The sequence below is a fragment of the Apium graveolens genome, chromosome 1, assembly GCF_009905375.1.
Source record: "Apium graveolens cultivar Ventura chromosome 1, ASM990537v1, whole genome shotgun sequence".
NCBI lineage: Eukaryota > Viridiplantae > Streptophyta > Magnoliopsida > Apiales > Apiaceae > Apium > Apium graveolens.
In genome coordinates this window covers 80082605-80107541 of record NC_133647.1, presented here as the reverse complement: position 1 = coordinate 80107541, position 24937 = coordinate 80082605, and the positions used below count along the sequence as shown (strand labels likewise).

The following is a 24937-nucleotide window of genomic DNA, read 5'->3' as shown; positions in this document are numbered from 1 at the left end:
ATTTTGTATACAGATGTTATTGTGAAATTAGGCATTTACTATCGAGGTGGGAATGATTGAATAAGATACCCATATCAGGGATATATGACTTTATTTATCCATGGAAGGATGCTTGTACCTTTTTAAAGGTGGAATTAAGGATAGAACATTGGTAACTTAAAATGAATCCTAGGGGACTGCATAAAGGTTGGCATGTCACCCTTAATAGGGACAGTATGAGTTTTGACAGTATGATTGGGAAAGGGTTAAGGTAACAACAACCTTTAAGAATCAGTGGAGAAATTTTGCAGAAGTATATAGACAATGGTTCTACTATTAGTAAATGGTATTGTGATATGCCCTGTATCTAGGGAATACAGGAGGAACGATTGAAGGATAACCTTAGAGGTTTTATAAGGAAAAAGGTAATATTCAAAATTCTCAAGAATAGAAATGTGGATAAAGGAAATATGACATAATTATAATGATGCCAAGTGGGGCACGTGTTAAACCACGAGAAAGTATGGATCGAACCAGTAATGGTCGAAATTGTTCAGGGCAATTAGGACTTAAGATAAAAAAAAAATGTTCTAAGTATGATTGAGAGTCAGTCTTGACAGTGATTAGCCTCTAAAGACTGAGGCAATAACTTATGGAAAAATGGTGATTTTTTTTTTACTCATCAGATTTTAAGGAAAGCATTTTCACATAAGCTGTGATTGAAATAAGGTAGAAATTTATTGGAGGTGGTTAATGTGACATTGACTGTAAGGAAATTTTACTATCAGGAAAGGCCAAAGAGGTGGCCGACACTTTAAAGGTAAGAGGATAATTATAGGCGCTCGTGCGAGAGGAATACAGTGATGATGGTTAAAGCTGTGAAGGTTGTATTATGGTTTGGAAGATTGACATTCCTTCTGATGACTGTGCAATACCCGACCGTAATAGTAGTTGGTAAAGGTTTAATTCGCGTAATCGCCATGAACGGGCTATCTATCTTAGGAGGTCCTATCTTGAGATAAGCCAGGACCATGTTTCAAAAAAAAAAAAAAGACTAAACAAACCTTTGAGTTAAGTCTTCTATTGAAGGCATATGATTACGAATGGTATTAACCTGCTATCGTTGCTTTGATTAAAACTCTTCTGCACTTTTATCTGCTTCATGTCATGTATGTATGTCAGGATCAGGAGTGTTCTTCATGAATCAGAAATGGTGATTATGTTACCTCCTTAGAAGGATTTGATACGACATGTATGGACTCCGTATGGTTAGCTATTAAGATTTCATGGAAAGTGAATGATGACAGTGGGTCAGTGGTGGACCATAGTAAGGCAGCAATGATTCTGCGAGTAGTGAGCTGATTACAACCGTGAGAGTTGTATTGGAATGGGTGTTGAGATTGAGTACCACTAATCGGGTCGTGGTAGTGTATAAGTTATCATTGATAGACTAATTAAGTAGAATATCTACCTGGTGAATAATTATTCTTTCTTATCAATAGAGAGTCGTATTATTATACGAGGAAGGTTGCGGTGCAAGCATAGAATTATAGTAACGATGATGTATAGAATGAGATCCCAGATTCGATTTTCGATGTCGAGGGAGTTTCAAAGGTGATTATGTATAAGCTCGAGGAAGAGTGTGGGTCCATGGAATGATGGACGGAATAGAAATATTTAGGCATGGGAAATACGATGCTATAATACTTGATGCTGATATAAATACGTTTATGTTTTGTTCTCCTATGACAAACCTCTATAATTCAGAGGTAGGTTCCAAGCCAGATATTTTGTGGCAGTATATATATTTTTTTTATATATACAATTCTCTTCAGTTCGTTCTTTTCTCTTCTTTTCATTTCATGTAATCTGAGAAGAACAACCCTTCCAGAAGGGGAGGTATTGCCGAATGACTATCTATCTGTGTGATAGAAGCCTAGTAGGATACCATCTATTGTTTAATTGCTTGTCAAGTACTAAAGGCTGGCCACCTTCTGTACTAACTATGCAATATAACAAGTGTTCATGATCATAGTGATCTCTCAACAAATTCCTTTACTTCTATATGATTGATCAAACTTTGGGAAATAGAAACAGCTGAAAAAGGAGTAATAAGGTTGTGGTAGTATTCGGAATGGAAACACATTCGTGATACTAAGGTTGACGTGGTTATTACAAGGTTATAGAATGCTAACGAGCAAAAGTATAACCAGTATAATATTAGGAACGGAAGGTAGTAGCGATTACGAACTGGAAAAGAATGGGTATTGAGAAGCAGAAGCTCTAATGCTAAAAGCAATAATGAGAGTCTGTGCAATAGACTTGAAAGAATTTGGAATGATCACTTAATTCGGATTGAGTTATCTTACGACAATAGATCATATGTCATTATCGAGATGTCGCCTTATGAGATCCTTGAGGGAAGACAATGTCGATCTCCCTTATGTTAGGATGAAGTTGTAGAGCGCAAGATGCTCGGACCCGCAGTAGTCGAAAGGACCAAGGATATGATAGATCGAATCAGAGGACGGCTGGTAGTAGCCCAAGATGGACATGATAAGTATGTTGATTTGACACGAAAGGATAATGAGTATGAAATAGGGGACCTAGTAATGTTATAAGTATCCCTTGGAAAGGATTGATGAGATTCGGAAAGAAAGGAAAGCTAAGTCTACAATTTGTTGGACCCTTGGATATATTGAGACGTTTGGGAAGTTAGCATATGAGCTAGCCCTAACCCCGAACATGTAGCAGGTCGTAACGTGTTTCACGTATCAATGTTAAGGAAGTGTAATTCAGATGCCAGATAAATAGAGGCATAGGAGCGCATAGATATGCAACCCGACGTAACCTATATGGAGCAACCAGGAAGGGTTATAGAGTGAAAAGGAACAAGTGCTTAGGAGAAGGATTATCAAACTAGGCAGAGTTTGGTGGTAGAACCACAATGTGGGAAAATTGACTCGAGAGTTAGAAAGTGTAATGCTAAGAAAGTATCCCCATTTGTTTTCTATCTGATTCCGGGACGGAATCCTTTTAAGGAGGGGAGACTGTAATAACCCCAATTTTTGGAAAATTTTTGAAACCCTTATGAATAGTGTTTTTGCTGAATGAGAAAACTTTTCATGCCACACTATGTAGGGGTTCTGATATGGATATTCTGAGATTTTATTAGTACTTTATATGGGATATAAGTGTATGTAAAGATCGTCAGAATCCAAATCCGAACACTTTGATTTTTCCCGGAAATACACTAGATACGGAAAGATTGAGAAAAAGGTAACAAGATAAAAAGGATTTAAATTAAAGGATTATAGGAGAGGATCATAAAAGGAATATAATATATTGAGAAAGGTTAAGGGAACCTAAGTAATAAGATCCCGGGTATGATCCCTCAAACGATAAACGAAAACGAAAGTTAAGCGAACCGTATAACAGATCAGCGGTCATTAGGCAAACAATTAGGAAGATAATCAAAGGGATTAGAGAGGATGATGTCACCCAACCAATGAGAAGAGGACAAGGAGGGGAGGATGACATCATGAGGATGATGCAAGCATGACATAAGAGGGAAGGAAATGTGGTGGAATATTAACCACACAAAGTCAAGGCTACAAAGGGAATTAACCAAAAAACAAGACAAAAAGCAACCAACCAAGCAAAACAAATCACAAAACACCAAACCTTCCATTTCTTCATGAAGCTCTCGGCTTCTTTCTTAAGAAATGGGAAGTCCAAGCTCCTCCACTTGCTATTTTACAAGGTAATTATCCTAGCTTCTCCTAGTTAAGTTACATACTTCCTAGAAATCTTAGCTTCAAAATCCTTTCCTAGCATTTCCTATAAATCATTCAAGAAGATGGTGAATAGTACTTTCTTGAAATTAATTTTTGTGTTCTTGATTTCTTTGAAAGAACAAGCTTGTAGGAGGTTAGATTAAGGCTTCCATGGGCATTCCAAGGACCTTTCATGGATTAAAAGCTTCAAGGAAGGTATAACTCTTCATGGTCTTAGATTTAAGTTTTGTTGTTTAGATTTCCTAATGTTTAGATGATGGGTTAGTGTAATGGGTGTGTAATCATGTTTAGAGCTTGTTATGAGTAGTTTAGTTGGTGAGAGGCATGATTATTGTGTGTTTAGAGATTGGTTGATTTTGTGATATTTTTGGAGTTGGAAATCTTGGTTATTAGTTAATGAACTTAAGTAAACTCTTAGTTCATAATTGAGAAATAAGTATGAATTGGAAATATTGAATTGTTGGGGCTGTTGTAGTATGGTATGGATGGATGTTGGTTGTATGAATGATATGTGGTTGAATTGTGGTTGTTTTGAATTGGTTTAAAATTGGGAAATCGCGTAAACATAGCCGTCGTAACGTCCGATTTTCTTTGGACTGTTTTTGTGCATAGCATTAGGACCCGAGAACCCCCTGCTAGATTGTGACCACTGCCATGTTTAGATAGCTCATGTTACGAGCTTCGTTTTGATATGTAGTTCGTTCGATTCCGATTTACGGTTTAGGAGAAACGACCGTTTCAAGTAACGGCGTTTCGCGAACGAAACTTTTTCCCTCGCCTTACTTTGGAATGTAGGTTAAAGACCAAAAAGGGTTAATTAATGTATGAAACATTTATGTAAGGTGTAATAGGCAGTTGGTAAGACACTCGCGAAGGAATCGCTTTAAAACTCGTAAAGGTTAAATTATTAAAAATGGTGGAGCCGAGGGTACCCGAGTGACTTAAGCGAATCAGTGAGCGCAAAACAAGCGTTAGAGTCTAAGTTAGTTAAAGTATAGATTTACAAGTGACTTTGGTTTAATTCCAACTTACTTGTTGTTTATAGGTTACCAGACTCGTCCCGAGCCATTCGTAACCCCAGTCGCTCAGGCAAGTTTTCTACCCGTTATACTGTTGCTGTGATGTAAATATATGTATATGCATTATCTTGTGATATTGCATGATTGTTATTAGCAAATTTTGCGATATATTGTAGCATGTGATATGGTATATATGCATGCCTGTTTCATATTCTTGAAATATATATCTGTTGGTTCAGTTGATAATACCTATGCTAGAGGATAGCGGTAACTTGCATATACCCTTAGTATAGGGACCCAAAGGTGAAAATATTTTCTAAAAACCGGGAGTCGAGGATCCCGAGTAATCTTGTATATATGGATATGGATATATATATATATATATTTATATATATATATATATATATATGGTTATAGTTTTCCAAACTATTAATCGAATAAGGTTTATTCGATAACTTTAACTTTATTTATTTATTTGAATATTATTTCGAATATTATTCGAGGGCTTATGACTCTTTTATATATTATTATTGAATATTATTTGAATATTCATTCGAGGGCTTATGACTCAGTTTATATTATTTAATGAATATTATTTGAATATTCATTTGAGGATCTATGACTCCGATTATTTGCTGAAATATATTCTTTATTTTATTAAAGAATAAGGTGTTAATAATCAAACTTATTTTCGATTATTCAAATAAAGATAATACTTTCATATAAGTATATCTTTGGTTATTTAATACTCGTTTCAAGTATAAGTTTTAATACTTCTACTTCAATTATTTTTATAAAGATTATTCTTTATGGGAGTATTATTTAAATAATAATATTCGGTCATTTTCTAAATATTCTGGGGACTGATTTACTTCATTAAATCAGCTTTACTCCAAACACTCTTTAAAGTGTTTTCGAGTCTTCAAAATGATTTTTAAAAGTCAGAGTGGATCCCAAAACTCTTTTTTTTATATTTAAGATCTTCCTTTTAAGGGGATTTAAATACTCGCTCAAAACCTGGGGAATCCGGCTCTGTGGTGTATTTTATATTCGCAACGAGGTTGCAGATTTGGTAAGTGAATTGATTACTTGCCCAACGTTCGGGAAGTAAACCCATCTCATTGAGTCGGCATAAGCGACAGGCCGGGGTACGGTCTATTATTGTGTAAGTGGCTGGGTGGCAGTCCATCAACGCGTGAGGGGCCGGGGTACGGTCTAGCGCGAGGTCCTAATGCGGCCAGGGTGATGACCGGTGAGGAATTCATCCATCTACCGTAGAAAAGGTTACTTATTGGTATCTTTGCCTGATCAGCGAGATATCGGGTTTATGCCAAAATTCTTTTCCTTTCCAAAATTCATTGGATGTTTCAAACTCTGTTCATACTTTACATAACAGAGGTTCCAGGAAATGTTTAAAGGGGTATATATATGTGGATATATATATATACCGGGACTAAATAAAGTATCTCGTAACTTTATTTCATTCAATAATATTTCAAAGATTGAATCTATTCAAATCTTGTCTTGTAGTCTCATCTATGTGATGAACTTTTGAAACTGGTTATAACTTGAACGGTGGTAGTTCAAGTAGTATTGGGAAAGATATATGTATATTGGGGTATTTGGTAACCTCATCTTTTAAACTTATATCTAATTAATAATTGTCTTATGAATGACAAAGATTTTCAGAAAAAAAAAACGTTGAGACAAGGTTAGATATATGAGATCACCTTGCAACGATATTTTTTATACAGTTATACACTGGGACTTTGTGTATATTATGCATGGAAGAGGACTTCCAATATTTTGAAAAGTATATATGTATATATACTGAATATTTTGCGACTTCATCGCATTAAGATATCAAACTTGGTTCATTTCTTTTGACCAAGACTTTCATGAGTATTATGAGTAGGCTCATATATTGTAAATCATTATACATATTATTTTGGTGGGCTTGCTGCTCACCCTTGCTTTATTTCTTCATCACACAACAACAGTTAGGAAAGATGGCCAGACTCCAGCAGACCCAGCGCAAGCGCGTGGGAAGCGTCCCGCGTCTTCCCGTTGATGTTGTAGCTGCTATAGCTGCAGAGGTAGATCTATTGTAGATCAGACCATCTACTTTTGAGAATCAATTATGTATAATTATAACTTGTGGCAGATAATGGCAATTAACTGTAAATTTATGAAGTAATCATTTTGGGTTGTAATAACTTTTAAATTGTGGATTCAAAGACTTGTACTTATTTCAATTTCATCTCTGAGACTATAACGGGTTGTGGTGTGTGTTAATGTGGGGTCACAGCATAAGGTTATTTATTATTAATTAAGTGAAGTGATATTGTGGAAAGAAAGACCGTGACAACCCGGATCCCCGACCCCGGATCTGGGGGTGTTACATCTACTGATTTACCAGCATCCTTATCCAACTGAGTTGCAGTGGCCATAGGAGTGGATGCACTTGAACAATCCTGCATTCCATATTTCTTCAACAAATTTCTGGTGTACTTAGATTGACAAATAAAAGTTCCTTCTTCATTCCATTTGACTTGAAGGCCCAGAAAATAGTTAAGTTCTCCCATCATACTCATTTGATATCTTGACTACATCAGTTTGGCAAACTTCTTACAAAGTCTGTTATTTGTAGAACCAAAAATGATATCATCAACATATATTTGCACCAAAAGTAAGTCCTTTCCATGGTTGAGGTAGAACAGTCTTTTGTCAATAGTTCCTCTGTTAAATCCACTTTCCAGAAGAAACTGAGCTAAAGTCTCATGACATGTTCTTGGAGCTTGCTTAAGGCCATAAAGTGCTTTATCAAGCCTGTAGACATGATTTGGAAATTTGGGATTTACAAAGCCTGGAGGTTGTTCAACATATACTTCCTCTCCCAATTCTCCATTAAGAAATGCACTTTTCACATCCATTTGAAAGACTTTAAACTTCTTGTGAGCAGTATAAGCCAAAAATATCCTTATGGCTTTCAATCTAGCAACTGGTGCAAATGTTTCATCATAATTAATTCCCTCCTGTTGAGAGTATCCTTTTGCAACCAGCCTTGCTTTGTTCCTTGTAATTATGCCATCACTGTCAGTTTTATTTCTAAATACCCATTTTGTACCAACAACTGATCTGTTCCCTGGTCTTGGTACTAGGGTCCAGACTTTATTTCTTTCAAATTCATTTAACTCTTCTTGCATTGCTTGCACCCAGTCAGCATCTTGAAGAGCTTCTTCCACTTTCTTTGATTCGGTCTGAGAAAGAAAAGAATGATAAATACATTCATTTGATGTAGTTGTTCTAGTTCTAACACCTGCATCAGGATTTCCAATAATTAAGTCAGGTGTATATGCTTTAGTCCACTTCCTTGCAGATGGAAGGTTTTCTCTAGAAATGGATGATCCCCCATGATCCATGCTGTCTCCATCAACATTTTATGATGCTCCCCCTGAACTTATGCTCTCTGAGTTGGATCCTTCATTATTTGAGTTTCCAGAAATATCAGAACATGAGTTTCCAGAATTATCAGAACTTGGCCCATCAGAATTTGAAGAGCCTGTTGTAGGTTCTGATGCTTTTTGAGATGTGGTTGGATCTTCAGTATGCTCCCCCTGCACAGGTGCATTTTCCTTAGGCGTAGTCACCACAGTTTCGATAACATCAGAGTTTAATCCATTAGAGTTTGCAGTATCAGGATTTACAGAATCAGAATTTAAAACTTCATTTTCGAATCTCAGCTGATCATGATCATTGAAATCTTCAAGTCCAGTAATCTTCTTATCATCAAAAGAGACATTGATAGATTCCATGACAACCCTTGTTCTTAAATTGTAGACTCTGAAGGCTTTTGTAGAAAGTGAATATCCAACCGAAATTCCTTCATCAGCTTTTAGATCAAATTTGGATAGCTGCTCGGGATGAGTCTTAAGAACAAAACACTTGCATCCAAATAAATGAAAATACTTTAGATTTGGCTTCTTTTTCTTCACCATCTCATATGGTGTTTTTCCATGCTTTTTAATGAGTGTTGCATTCTGAGTAAAACAAGCAGTCTGCAGAGCTTCAGCCCAAAAGTGGGTTGGCAACTTTGCTTCATCAAGCATAGTTCGTGCAGCTTCAATAAGAGTTCTATTCTTTCTTTCAATAACTCCATTTTGCTGTGAAGTTCCTGGAGCAGAAAATTCCTGCTTTATTTCATGGTCTTTGCAGAACTCTTCCATAATCAAATTCTTGAACTCAGTGTCATTATCACTCCTTATGATCTTCACAGAATCTTTGAGCAATTTATCCAGTTGCTTGACATGATCAATCAAGATAGATGCAGTTTCACTTTTTGTGTGCAAGAAATACACCCACGTGTATCTAGTGAACTCATCCACTATGACCATAGCATATTTCTTCTTTGCAATAGACATGACATTAACTGGACCAAATAGATCAACATGTAGTAGGTGATAAGGCTCAAGAATTGATGATTCAGTCTTGCTCTTGAATGAAGATTTTGTTTATTTTGCCTTTTGACATGAATAAAAAAGGCCATCAGGAGCAAATACTGATTTTAGTAGTCCTCTCACAAGATCTTTCTTGACTAGTTCATTTATATTGTTAAAATTTAAATGAGAGAGTTTCTTGTGCCAATCCCAGTTTTTTTTAATTTATGCTCTGCTCAACAGACAGATTGCAGAACCATCAATACTTGTTGAAAGCTTGGCTTCATAAATGTTACCATGCCTATATCCTTTCAGAACAACTTTGCCTGTAGATTTGCTTACAACTTCACCGTGTTCTTCAAAAAAATCCACATGATAACCTCTGTCACAAATTTGACTCACACTCAGCAAATAGTGTTTAAGTCCTGAGACCAGAGCTACTTTATCAATAATGACATTCCCAAGATTGATATTGCCATATCCCAGAGTTTTTCCAATGTTGCCATCTCCATAAGAAACACATGGGCTAGCTTTCTCCATAAAGTCTGATAGCAGGGCTTTATTTCCAGTCATATGTCCTGAACATCCACTGTCCAGAACTAGGATGTTCTTCCTGTTGCCCTTTAAGTCAGCAGTATCAGAACTGCTATCAGCATTTGCCATCAAGGCATAGTTTTCCTCATTCTCAGAATCTGAAGCATCTGACCAGCTTTTCTTCTTTGTGACAAGAGCCTTTCCTTTATCACTTTTCCCTTTTCTGCAATCCGGAGATATGTGGCCTTTCTCACCACAGTTGTAGCATTTAACATTTGAGTAATCTCCTCTGTCAAACTTTCCTCCTTTGCCTTCAGATTTTCTGAAACCTTTCTTATCATAACTTGCACCTTTCCTGGAAAACTACTTTCCTCTCCGAAATTTCCTATATACAATCTTTGTGATCCCTTTCACCATAAGAGCACACAGCTTCATCATCTCCTCATTAGGGTCCATCTCAGGTATACTTTCAGTTTCTGAGTCATCATCACTATCAGAACTTGATGACTAAGTGTCAGACTTTATGATGAGAGCCTTTCCCTTGCCTTTCCTTGAGGCAGCTTCTTTGGGACTTTCCTCCTCAGCCACAAAGGCAACTGTCCTTGACTTTCTTCCATTCCTCTTGCTTCTTTGTTCCATCTCAAGTTCATGAGTCTTGAGCATCCCATAAATTTCATCAAGAGTTGTTTCATCAAGATTATAGTTGTATCTTATTATTGTGGCCTTCAAATCCCATCTTTCAGGAAGAGCTCACAGGAATTTAAGATTTGAATCTTCAATATCATACTCTTTGTCAACTAGTGACAAATCATTCAAGAGTTTGACAAATCTGTCATATAAATCAGTTAATGACTCATCAGGCTTTGAGTTAAAGTGCTCATACTCTTGAGTGAGTATTATGTTCCTGTTCTTCTTGATTGAATCAGTTCCCTGACACCTTGTTTCCAAAGCATCCCATATCTCTTTTGCAGTCTTGCAGTTAATTACCCTCTTTGACATGACATTATCAATGACACTATGCAGCAAGTGTCTTACCTTTGCATCCTTTGCAATCGATGAGATATCTTCAGCAGTGTAATCACTTTTCTCCTTTGGTACAGACTTTGCTGGCTGACCTGCAACTTCCATAGAGAGTTTGGTTGGCATATGTGGTCCTTCATAAATCCTGTCGAGATATTCTGGATCTGTAGCTTCCAGAAACATAGTCATCTTCACTTTCCATATGGAATACTCAGAAAATTTCAACATGGGAACTCTTATAGTCTCATATCGACTATGAATTATGGTTTTTGGAGGTTCTTCAGTTTTGGTGGGCTTGGTTGGAGTTTCTTCTTCAGACATGATTGATTTTGGATCTTAAACTGTCTGTGTGTTAACAGAAGGCTCTGATACCACTTGTTAGGTCACACACACTGTAGAAGGGGGTTGAATACAGTGTCTAGCACAATCAAATCGAATATAAGAACTTCAGTAACAGAAAACAGATTTTATTCAACACAATAAACTCTGTTACAATATGAAACTGTCCTCTCTCATTGATGAACAAATTATCACGAGAGCTGCTAGAGTTACAAAGAATAATAACTTCGATAATCATAACACTTATAGTGTAAACTCTATGCCTGTGTTTATATACTACACAGTTACAAGATAATCTTCTAATTGATATGAATATAATTCTGCTTCCTAAAATATATCAACTAGTTATCTTTTCTTCCAAGTATTCTATTCTTCATAGAATTCCTTCTTCATGCACAATTATTTCTGTCTTAGTCTCGATCTTCTTTCATTTTAATCAGCCGCCTGCTTTATCTGAAAGTCATCTTAAGTCCTGATATTACCTCCTAATAAATATCTTCTGAACCTTAAAATCTGATAACTTAAGTTCTGATATCTTAAGTTCTGTCTTCAGTATAAGTGCTGATTTCCAGTTAAGTACTGATTTGTCCTGTTAGGTAAGATCTAAAAACTAAACACAAATCATATTACACATGACATTATCAAATATATCTAACACTTCTTGTCCTTTATTTTGAATAACAGCTTGAGCAGTGTTAGAGGTTGTTTTAGAATCTTCAATTATCTTTCTTCTTTTCAGAATTTGAACAGTTTCATCTTTAACAAGATTATCATCAGTTACTTGAACCATTTTACACACTGGTTTCATCAGGTCTTGAGAAGATTTCAAGTCCAATGACTTGGTTGGTTCATAAATTTTTCATTTCCCTTTGTCTTTGTGATCACTCTCAGTCTGTGATTTAGTCTTGAACTTTAAAGTTTCCGAATTTAACTTTTCCTTGATCACAATGCCTTTTTCCTTAGGCCTTGGAGGTTTCTTTGCATCACAAGCTTTAGACTTAGGATTTGTCTTCTCAGCAACAAATCTAGCTTCTTCCACCTTGAGAGTTTCTAAATCCATTCATGGATTGTGTTTCAGAAATAATCTTCTTCCTGTCTCCTCATCAAGTGTCTGGATTTTAGGATCTTTATAATAAACAGTAGTCTGCTTCCCCTTTAACTTCAGAGTTTGCAAAAACTTCTGAGAGTCTTCAGATCCTGACTTAATCAGAATATCAGAACTTGACATCAGACTTTGCTTATCACCACTTGACTTCAATCTTTAAGCATTCACATCATCAGAACTTGACTTGTTCTAATAGAAGATTTTCCTTGAACTTTTCTTTGACCTCTGCACTTTTCAGAGTTTCCTTGGTCATCACCTTTATCATCCTTTTTCTTCAGTTTTTGAGTAGGTGAGCATTTGGACTTAACTACCTTCTCCCCCTTTTTGCCATCATCAGGAAGTAAGAGAGAAAGAAGAAGTTCAACTGAAGATTGGATTTCATCCAATTAAGCTTTCTGAGAAGCTTGATTAGCCAGAACCTCAGCAATTTGGCCCTGTTCCTTCTCTTCAGTTTTATCAATGGTTGCAACTTTTTCAGAAATAGGTCTGGTATACCTATTCTTGTCAAGCTTGATTTGTAGATTGAACTTATCAGCTTGTTCCCTGAGTGTATCAACCTTTTCATGAGTAGAAGTATGTAGACCTTGAAGATGTTTTATAGACAGAGCTGTGATCTTGAGCTGTGTCTTGAAATCAGCATTTGTGAACAACTCATCAGCTTTTGTAATATGCTCTGTCAGAATATTAGAACATGGAATAAAATCTGATTCATTCCACTTCTTAGTCCACTCAACACCTTTGTGAGTATCCTCCCAAGGAATAGGTGCTTCCTTTTCAACAAACTTCTTCACCAATTCTTCCTTGCCCAGAGTTGGTACTGGAGTCTCAACAGAAACACTATCATCAGAACTTGAGGAAGACTCATTTTGTTCTGATAGCTCAATAGTGTGTGAAGCAACTGGAGATTCAGGAATAACATCATCTAAATTCTGATCAAAGAATTTATCTCCAGAGCTGATGTCTTTGATGTAGATGGAGCTTCTAGATAAAGAAATTTCGGTATATTCAAATTATGAATATCTATTTCAAAATTATCAGTTTGTTCTTTAGCATCATCTGTAACTTTAATAGGAGAGACAATAGGGGTAACAACTGTGTCATTAGCAGTATCTTTAGCTTGAGATGGAAGGGCTTCAATGATAATTGGTTCTTGTGAGATCAGAGATTCTTGATCCCCTTCCTCAGCTTCTTCAGTATCTTCTGATATAGCCTTAGCCAAATACCTCCTAGCCTTCATTTTCTTCAATCTCCTTGCCAATGAAGGAGTTGCTTCAGCAGCATCAGAATTTACAGATTTCCTCTTCAAAGTATCAGAACTTTGAGCTGCTTTCTCTTTCTGAGAAGTAACATTCTCAGCTTCTACTATCACAGGTTTAGATGCATGAACTCGTGCTTCAATTATTTCCTCAAATCATCAAAATTTATTATTGACCATTATTGAATCAAAACATTCATCATAGGATAAAGATAAAAATCGATGAAGTAAAGATTTCTCTTTTTCAAGATATACACGTTAACTACTAACCCATAATGATTATGACTGTTTTTATCTCACCCAAATATATTCTGATTTAAATATGACTATTTCAGATTTTACCACAAATAAGTCAAGTAGAGAAAAATGCCACGTAAGCATCAAAGATTCCATCAGGATTTAATATCAGAACTTAACTTATATTAGATTTTAACAGTCATCAAAACATGGCTTCTGTACTCAAATAGTGAATATCTTTTTCTGTGATTCTTCATACAAATACTGACTTGTTTTCTTCAGAGTTTAATCATTAGAACGTCCATCAAAACTTGTCCTCAGAATGTATGCAAATGACACTTAACTGTTTGTCAAAAACAACTTAATCACCACAGTAATTTTCATCATTCATATGGAGTGAAAGTGTGTGCATTCAGCAAAATATCAAATAGAGATTAAAGTCTGATCAACTTCAGTAAATCTTAGAAATAAGGCATAACTCAGAAAAATGCTTAAAATCTGTCATCAGTCATGATGTCTACTATAGAACAAATTTATGCAAGAGTCCACCTCAACTGTTTGTGCTCATTTTATGCATCTTTTGAAATTCCTTTTTATAGCGGCTTCTCAGTGTAAGTGAGTCACGACTGCTTATCAGAATTTATGCTGTTATTAGAGTATTTCTCCAGTAATCATAGAGTGTGAAAAGTCACCAAGAAAATTTTTGCTTTTCTAATGCATATTACTTAATACCAGCAATGCACTTGGGTCTTCCCTTCCACATTTTTACTCTAGATCTCAAAGGAGTACCTGACTTTTATTCTTTTCTTTTCTTTTCTTTTCTTTTGATAAGTGAGGTTTATCAGCACTTAATTCATTCTTAAGATTTATTGACATCAGAATTTGACATATAAGAAACAAGAATCTAGTTTGTGACTTAGTAATAAGATACACAAAGTAAACTTTACTAAGCTCAATATCAGAATCTGCTTGTGTTAATGAGTTTCCACATAAACAACTAATTCAAACATGGGATATCTAGTATGTTAAAGACTACTAGGTCAGCATCTAGCACAATTATCCTCATTGGATTGAATAGTCACAGATCATTTGTGGCGCCCTCCAAACCCGGGTCAGAAGTTTGGGGTCCACAACACAAACACAACGTATAAACCTGTATATAAGATACTATTTGCAATGACCCTGCTTTACATAACCACGGATCGCAACAGGTTAAAGTATAAAAACAAGCCACAACCTTAACTTTTATTACATCGTACCAAATCCCAACTAATTTAACTTACAACTGATAATAAAATTATTCTTACAATCTTACTATCTCACTACCGCAATAAGCTCCTGCTAGCTCGATCCAACTCAATCTGGAATCCTAGCTCGTACATTGAACTGGGAAACCTCACTATCAACCGTATCCTTCTTAACTGTAGAATACATAAAAAGATTCGCAAGAGTGAGCTAACTAGCACAGCAAGTCACAATTACAATAATTGAGATTAAATAATGATCAAACGAGATGATTCAGAGGAATCAAGTTTATTTTTAAGCATCATTAGAATTGGATATTCATTTTAAGTTTTTAAAACCAAGGTTAGGCTGCTGATCAGTCACGCACTAACCCCGAGCAAAGCACACAACACTGCTCTAACTACTGGATCCAAGGCACACATTGGCCTAACTTGACCATTGATACGGCCTGACCATGAATTTGGTCCACATATATAAAAAAACTATCCAATTCTACAGCAGTTCAATATGATAAACAATATAATTCGATAAAACAAGATCATAATCAATGATGGTTAAACACTTGAATAAGAACGTAAGGAAACTCATGGATATCTCAAGGGTATATCAGGGTATGTATAAGAAATCGTTTTCAGTCTGTAAAAGGATCAGGTATTAGACAAATAATGACTTTTCAAGGTATAGTTCTTTGATGTTATAAAGAATGGTTGGAGTATAAAAGTTTCTGTGTTTTCAAACAATTTTGTTCCAGTATTTGGTGTTTGGTAGTTATACATTTGGGGAGTAGTATCATATTTGTGTGGTTTGGTATCTGAGAATCAATAAAAGATGATTTACAAAGAATAAGGCTTACGGCTCAAAATCATGAAAAATCAGGGTTCAAGTGTAAATTGTTTATAGCACTTGCTATATAAAATAGGGGTTATTTTGAATAGTAGCGACATGTTATGAAACAGTTCGAAAATATATTTGTAATATATCTTGAAGAAAAGTTCAGAAGTACTTGCCTTACAGGGCTTTACAACTATTACTGATCAATTCTGAGCCGAGTCTGTCGTTCAGGCTTTAACGTCCAACCACTAGATCCCATTGGATTCGACTTCGACACTCAAGTTTTTCTGTTGAAACTCTACTGAGCTCGTCGACTGACCACTAGGTTATCTCTAGTCCATTGTCCACTTTCGGTTTTCCGACTAGAACCTACAGGGTCGAAATACTCTATGTTAGATACCCAATTATGCTTGACATATCCTCGCTACAACCTACCCATACGATAGCATATTTTGAGTTGTAATTATTCATATTATAATACCACATACAACAATTAGGGTTCACTTTCTCGAAATCGGTTTAGTGTTCATTTTCGGAAAATACGTATACTCGTCATTTTACAAAATTAGGGTTACTGAGTTTTGGACAAAACATTCACCACAACATACAATCAAGTTCGTGTAAAGTATAAGTATATATATTCACTTGACGTCCCGATAATTACTAGATACGCTCCCGCATTTCCATAGTTGATTTCCCGGAAATCGGGCAGCGTCTCCTTCGTTTATCGGACTTCCCGTCGAAACATCAATCGACGTCAAACCACAAAGTTCACAACAATTACAACTACAATAATTCACCACTCCATTCTAAAATTCCCAATCACCGATACAATTCAAAAATCACAACTAACTCAACCATCCTGATTCAACATTTACTAATTAACTAATTCGATCCAGAATAAAAACACAACACGAATTTTGATTTATTGAAAATATTAGGACTCATAATCGTATCATCACAGTCCACCGTCGACTCGCCGAGGCTCATCGTCGACGGCGGCAAAATTTATTGGTACCCAATACTATTCGGGTTTCCGAATAAATTTCACCGATTAATTAATTTCCCGCACGAAAATTATTTTATTTCACAAAAATCCATTCAAATAATTTCCTACAAAAGTAATAAATAAAAAATTCAGAATTAACCGAATCGAGCAACAAACAGCAACAACAAGATACCGTGCACGCGCCTCACGCGCAACCGGAAAATAGAGGAAAGCAGAACGCGGCCACGACTTGATAGGAGACACAGGGCAACAGCCCTTAACACACACACGCACTCGAACACTAATACATACACACACATAATTCATGCTCACACACCACTATATACACACATATATACCCCAACGCACACACAACATCGCTCAGGCCACCTCGCCGGGAAAGTGGTCGGCGGCGGCCGGCATAGGTGGAAAGAAAACATGCAGCACAGCCATTACCGAGTACTGAGACAGTAACGGTGCAACAAGAGTATGATAGAGATCAATCGGAAATAGATTAGGGAGGAGGAAGGAAATAAAAACACGGGAGAGAGAGACTGTTGATAGAGAGAAAGAGGGGTTAAGATGAGGAAAAGAGAGATTAATGTTTTAATAAAAACTGCATAACACAGTTTGGTGAAAACAGGCCACGTAGCACTTGAAATTTTTGTGATGTTAACACGTGTACTAATAGATAATCACGAAGGTTCTGAGACCCGGTTTATCCCGAAATTCAAAATTAACGGACCGAGGTGCCCGCAAAACACTTTCAGAAAATTATGAAAATAATTTTAAAATGTCACAAATATCCCAAAGTTTATAAAAACATAAATTTCATAATTTTAAAATAATTTCTGAAATATAATTTATACCCGTTTTTATCTCAATAAAGTGGGGACCTACACTTGCGTTCACATAAGGCTTGGTAAAGTAGCATTCTAAAGCTGACATTGAGGATAAATGATCATCCCAGTGTTTCCTTAAAACTCAACCTCTCAGCATATATTATACTTTCTGAATCACTTCCTTACTCTGACTCTCCGTTTAAAGATGATAGGCAGTGCTCATTTTCAACTTCAGCTTCCAAACATTTAAACATCTCATATTCGTTTCTATCAGTTAAGGCTGCAAAGTAATCTCATATATTCATTTATTATCACCTTTAGGTATTTGAACTAATATTCCACTCTTTCCAGGTCATTTACGTCCAATCCTTTCTTTCTGCACAAGGCATTTGTTACCATACAACTTCGTTTAGTTAGTTGTTAGTGGATTAATCAGAATCTTTTGTTAACCTTGGTCAAAATTTCATACTTGAAGACTCAACGTATAGTTGCTTTCCTTCTAATCTTTGGAGGAAAATCCTTGGGCATTCCATGTAGACTTTCTTATTCTTTGAGTAGCTGAGGATGTTATCAATAAATACAGTTTGCTTATATGAGTACTCTTTATACACCATGTTTCTTAATTCTTTATAATCAACTGATACATTTGTTATTCCACATAATATCACCGAGCTTGTAATGTTCATAACTCATTCTAATCGTAACCTCTAATATGTTCTCAAGTCAGATCTTAAGTTAATTCCCGAGACATAACACACTTCTTGAATTAGGTCTCGTAAGTAATCAATCTTTATTTGGGTCACTTATTCTTATTCATTGTTTTGTTATACTCCCAATAATCAGTACATAGTCTCATAATTTCATTCCTTTTCTCCATGAACATCACTAGTACCCTTCAAGATTCAATTCTTGTAAAACCACTCCCTAGGTCTGCCTTATCCACTAGGCCTCCAATACTTCGCCTTAATTCTTTGACATATCCAACACTTCCTAATCCATCTTGAAATTTCCTTCTTATACCTGGTTATCACTATTTTTCTTTAAATTTCCATATATCTTGGCATTTCTTCAATAGATTAAATACTGTATATTGTGAATTCCCTGTAGGATCTCATTTCTCAATTCCTTTACTTGTAACATCCAAATGCTGGAAGAAAACCTAGAAATATCGCGATCGTTCTCCTGGGCACATAAATTTCTTCTTACTAACTACTAAGATCGTGATCCATTATCTTCTCTTGACATCTCATTATCCTCCCCTTAATAACTTCGACTGACAAGTCATACTATCCATCCTTGCTCCTTTTGGATTATGAACTCTGACTTCCAATTCTAATTTCTAAAATTCCATAGATAATTCTTCTGGTGCAGTTTCTATTTCCGTTCTCTCCTTTTTTCTTATCGCTTGCCACTATATTTGCTTTTCCTCGTGAATACATACTTCAAACTCTTATGTTCCGTATAGATCTTACACCTTTCTCTATACATATCATGTTTCCCAATCTTTCAAAGTGAATATTTTTATTGCTAGCCCCAAATTATGAGTATGATACTTCTACTCGTAAGGTTTTGGTTGTCTGGATGCATATACAATAATTTTATTGTGTGGCCTCAACACACATCCTATTTCCTTATGAGAAGTATCACTATAAACTACCAAATCTCCTTGATATCTTCAAAGTAATAAAGCAGGTGCTGTAACCATTCTTTACTTTAGCTCCGCAAAACTTTCTTTACCTTTCTCCATTTTATATAACTTCTTGCTTTTCCTGGTTAGCTTCGTCAAAGGTATTGCGACTTTAAATAAATCTTGCATAAATTTTCGATAATAACCAGCGCATGGTAACTCTTCTTACTTTTGTTGGTGCTTTTGTCCTTCCTTTATTCATAGTAGCTTTAATTTCTACTGGATCTCATTTGGTCTCCTTCTCACTAATTATTTATGCTCTCTATCATCAAAACTTTCACCTTGTAAACTTTACATACAACTTCTTTCTTCTCCGACTCCCCAATTGTCATTAAATGCTTCGCATGGTCCTCCGTTGACTTTAAGTAACACGATTACAACTCATCCAGATATTCCTTAAAGATTCTGTCCAACAAGTTTAAATATTATTGGTATACTGGTTAATTCAAATGACAGTACTAGAATTTTATAACAACAGTTCCTAGTTCTGAAAATTATCTCGATATGTCCATAGGTTTAATCTTCAATTGGTGAAATACCAAGTCTTAAATCAATCTTATAACAGTACTTGCTTCTTTCGTTTGATCAAAGAAATCATTGGTTCGAGGTAACAGATACTTGCTCTTGATAGTAAACTTGTTGAGCTTTCGCTAGTTGACGTATAATCTCATACTTCCATATTTCTTATTAACAATTAATACTGGTGCACTTTAGGGGGGGGTACACTAGGTCTAATCGCTCCTTCTTCTAACATCTCTTGCATCTGCTTTGCTAACTACCTCATTTTAACTGGTGCCATTTTGGGTAAGGCCTTAGTCACTGGCTTTGTCTCAGGTGTTAAGTCACTCGCGAGCTTCTTATCTCTATCTGAAGGAAATGTTAGTAACTCATCTAGAAACATATCTTGAAACTCCTTAATTGCTATAAAATCTTCAAATTTTGTTTGCTTCTGACTTTTATTTATCTCATAATCACCATAATGCTCACATTTTGATTACCGTAATCATCATTAACAAATTCTTTACCCTCCTTCTTCCTTTATACCTCATCATATTCTCATTTGACGTCTTCAGGACTATCTCTTCATCACGACAGTTTGTCTGGGCATCATGCTTAAATAGTTAATCTATTCCGTAGAATACTGTCAAATCCTCTTATCTTAAATGATATCGATTCTTCACAACTTATTGCCAGAAATCTCAATTCCACCATTGGTACTCACTTATTAAACAAATTCACATTCTTAAATTTGCTAGTCCTTTAGTCATAATCTTATCAATTCAACGGGATAAAACATCTTATCAACAATACCTTGGGGGAAAATAAACAATCAAGTTGCTTCCACATCTCTCAATATTTTAACGCATAAGGTATTCACCATAATCATCTATGTCATCACGTCCATATTCTGAATAACATATTTTACAGACAACTCGCAAACTCTCGCTCTTGGAGACGTATTCTTTATTGGAGTAGATTCCCTCGACACCTAGTGCATCCCTGACTGGGCTAGTGATTTGCAATTCTCGCCATATGCCCTTGTTTTCTTTCCATGCATGAAAGGTAGATGGAAGTTTGCCCGCTTGGTTCAAAATACGTTGATTTTTGTTTGAAAAACTCTTGCATAGAACGACAGTACAACGAAATAACTAGAAGGATTCACAATTCAACAAAAATTAAAGGTGAAAAGAAAGAAGAAATAAGGATTTGAATATGAATGAGACAACCACATTGGTACTTAAGATGGCCAGTCTTTCGTACCATATGACATACATCACATAATTAGGTGGCGTCCCACCCGACTCTTCGTCATCCCGAAAAAGTGTCTCACCATAACATTGTTTGTCCCAATCAGAAAGTAAAACTTGAGGGAAACAATTAAATTTGGAAGGAATGCAATATTCTCCTTTTCGATATCATCATAAGGAGTTTATTAAGAAAAGAAGTTCATACATTTTGAGGAATTAAAAAGGAATATACGCCGTAATACTGAGGACAGCAATGATACCATTGGTCACCATTGTTTACAAGTGATACCACACATTGATTCAAGGTTTAAAACACTTGTTACCAAGTTTAGAGCTATTGCTCAAATGCTTTCTACTAGTGGGTTCGGGTGGGATGATGATAAAAAAATCATTTCTGTGGAAAGATCAGTTTATGATGAATATTGCAAGGTATACTCAAAACATTTTGTTGGATATTATTAACTTGTTATGCCACTTTGATGTTTATTATTTTTACTATTTTTTTTAGACTCATACTTCATGCAAGAACTTGTATGGAACTGCATTTCCATACTTTAGTGACTTGATGGCCATTTACGGTAAAGACTATGCTACTGGAAAACCGGCTAAAGGTTTTGTTGATGCGGTTAGTAACATGGAAAAATCAGCTCCTGCTCAAATCACTCTTGACTCAAGTGATGCCGAGGAAGATGTTATAGGTGACAATGCCACTGATACCGTTGAGTCTGAGGCTCCCCCGTCAAAGAAAGCAAAACTTGAAAAAACCTCCAATAAAAAAGGAGTGAAGAAAATTGTTACTCCTGCAGGTTTTAAAATTTCTAACTTACAATCTTTCATGAAAGACATGAACGTTCATCTCTCCACTATGGCTAATGTTATGTCACGTGCTGATGAGAGAGAGCAGAAATTAGCAGAAAAAAGTGAGAATGTAATAGAAGAATTACTCTCGTTCAATTTGGAAGGTGTTAGTACTACTCAAATTTTTGAGGTTGCCGACATTCTAACATCTCAACCGAACAAGCTCATGATTTTTAACAAGTGTTCAGCTGTACTTAAAGCTTCTTTTGTTAAAAGTCTTATTTAAGTGAATGGCGAAAATTCTGATTGAATCTCTACCAGTCTTTTTGGTCCGTAAAGTTGCATCTGAAAGAGAAATCTCCTTTTTTACATTTATCCTAGATATTTCTATAGCTTTTCAACAATTGGATTAATTTTGTAGCTTTGAAATTTTAGAGCATATGTGCTTACAACTGGTATGAAATAATTTCAGAACATTTGAATTAACTTGTCATTTTCTTAGTACTGGTTTCTATGTGATATTATGATCAACACCACAGACTATTAGTTATGGATTCCTCAACTTATTTAATTTTCTGGCTTCTTTTTATATATCTGTTTTTTTATCCTGTGAGCCATATGTATCCGATATTCCTGTAACCAAGGACAACTCTCAGTTCTCCGTTGATGGGTGTGGTTACAGATTTCCCATCCACTGTATCATATTCTATTGGTATGAATTCCTGATTGTTTTACTTATTTTTCTGCCAATTTTTCTGCCAATTTTCACTTATTTCACTTGTTGTATGATTATGATAAAGTGGAGTTAGCTAACATGAATAGACTATTTTTTCGTCCAGAGCAGGTGATTCTTAAGAATTCCATTTTTTATCATCTCGCTTGAACTTTGGATTATATATAATTACAAGTTGAATTTTCTGATACTCATTTCTTATTAAGACTTGTTCAGTTCTTGTAACAATAGTTTCTTGATATATAACATATTTAGAATCTCTATGATGCTTGCTTTAGTGTACTATTTAATAATCTATATTTCAATTTTGTAAAGCAGCTAACTCTATTCAGTTGAGAAGAGATTAATTTTCAGTAACTAAGATATGCAACTTGATTACCTTTTACAGTGCGGTATGACCAAGACTGATGCTGCTGTTCAAACTCTTTCAGACATAAATCCAGATGGTGTGTTAGAGGTAGATGCTTCATATTTCGGCCATAGAGTCTTCAAGTCTTTTACTGTTTCCTAATATAACAACATATTTTTTTGGGTTCATATATATGAAGAAAGTTTGTTTGGATTCTTTTATGTTTAAAAGGCTGAGTTTAAGATTATAACCAGGAAGTAGGGGTTCTATAAGTTGGCATATCTCCTGAATGCGGAACTGATGTTTAGTTTCAAGTGACAAAAAGTCAGAATTTCCGACTCGTCTATGTCTTAAGATAGGATTGTATGAGATATCATACAGCTTGTCAGTTGTCTCAACAGTAAATTATTGAGCATCAGGCGAAGGATAATTTTGATGACAAGCTTTTTTGAGCTAGGATATCCTTGAAAAGAGAACTGGATATGTGTAGTTGGAAAGTATGTTCACTTTGTGTTTCCAGATGTGGAATAAAAGAAATATGATTTCTATATTTGTATTAGTCACCTAATAGTAATATTACCTTGTCAATTATGTTAAATAATTATATGTGTGTCCCTAAAGTTTAACACTAGAAATCTGAATTTTCTTCTCTCTCCAGGATTCTTCTGCAATTTATCTCTCTCATCTTTCTTTAACTATTTCTCCAATTTTCTCTCTAGTTCTTTGCGATTCTATATCTGATCTATCTATAATCTCTTAAATATTGTATTGATCAATCTCTTCCTGACATTGTCCTATTATTTCATATTCTGGGCTTACTTAAAATGTTTCAGTTGTCTGTTTATGCCCCTCTTTTTAATTTAAAATTTGGATGAAGTAAATACTAACATGTGATGTCTATGCTGCGTAAAATAACACATCTCACCTGCAATCGGATGTTTCAGTAATTTGCTCCACTTTCTTAAACTAATTGGTTTCTGTTGTGTTTTAGAGCTATACACTTAATATTACAACAGTTCAAGGTTTTGAAACTTTCATGGCAAGTCTTACAAATAAAACATATAGCCCGAGCAAAGACGGTACTGGGGTTGATCTTGTTTTAAGCTGTGTTGATAATTACGAAGCAAGAATGGTAGTAAATCAGGTGAGGATGCATTATTGCTTGCTCACCAGTTTTACCCTAGGAACATTTTTTAGTTATAATGTTTTTATGTTAAGTAAACTAATATAAAAAACAGAAATATAACAGGATAAAGATTTGATGCCAGTTTTTTGTTATTTTCTATCTATTAATTATGTAGCTAAAATGAATTTTTTTCTTTGCACAGGCTTGCAATGAGCTTAAACAAACATGGATGGAGTTATACTTTCTACTTTGACTCATTTCTTAAACTGTTTTAGTTGCTTCTTACTAGGACTAAATGATGTAGCCTTCCACATTGTGTATTTTATGAATTTTGAAGAATGGCATTTATTCTGGTGCTTTGATAATGAATAACAAGTCAGAGATGAGAGGGCAGGTGAAGCTTTTGAAGATAATACCCAAGGATAAACAACCAAAAATGCAATGTCAATTAGTTTAGCAGAAAAAATGTTTCTTAGAGTGTTTGTATAAAAATGTTTGATGTATAGTTATCTATCATTATGTTTTAAGGAGGAGCGAGAAAAAAGGTTAATGTTTGTGGAGCAATAGTATTTTTCGTTTTAATGCTATATTAGTTTCTCTGTAGCTAATAGTTCGTATATTCCGTGTTCAGAATGAGGAGTTTCCTAGTGATGCAGGTGTTATTCCCAGAGCTGCTAGGCAAATTTTAATAAATTAGAAGCTCAGAGTGCTGAGTATAACATGAAATTTATTAAAAATCATCAAAATATATTCATCATGCATTTATTTAAATAAATCTATAATAAATTTATTTAGAAATAAAAAACGGATATTAAATACTTTGTCATAATTAAATTATAAAATGTTGTTAGCAGATTCCCTAGTTTTAT

At 35.3% G+C, this 24937-nt stretch overlaps 1 protein-coding gene across 3 annotated transcripts; it reads left to right on the top strand.

Annotated features, from left to right (window-relative positions):
- The first annotated feature begins 22137 nt into the window (after nucleotides 1-22137).
- LOC141664679 (ubiquitin-like modifier-activating enzyme 5) lies at nucleotides 22138-24595 on the top strand. 3 transcript variants are annotated; one of them, XM_074470637.1, is made up of 4 exons: nucleotides 22138-22315; nucleotides 22982-23050; nucleotides 23934-24086; nucleotides 24271-24595. In XM_074470637.1, the coding sequence occupies exons 1-4, from the start codon at nucleotides 22301-22303 to the stop codon at nucleotides 24319-24321; spliced, it is 288 nt and encodes a 95-aa protein (XP_074326738.1). In that variant the 5' UTR covers nucleotides 22138-22300; the 3' UTR covers nucleotides 24322-24595. The 3 variants fall into 3 exon arrangements, 2 of the variants coding, with proteins under 2 accessions (XP_074326738.1, XP_074326741.1); XM_074470640.1 differs by lacking the exon at nucleotides 22138-22315 and adding an exon at nucleotides 22322-22572; XR_012552038.1 differs by lacking the exons at nucleotides 22138-22315; nucleotides 23934-24086 and adding an exon at nucleotides 22322-22572.
- The last annotated feature ends 342 nt before the right edge of the window (nucleotides 24596-24937 follow it).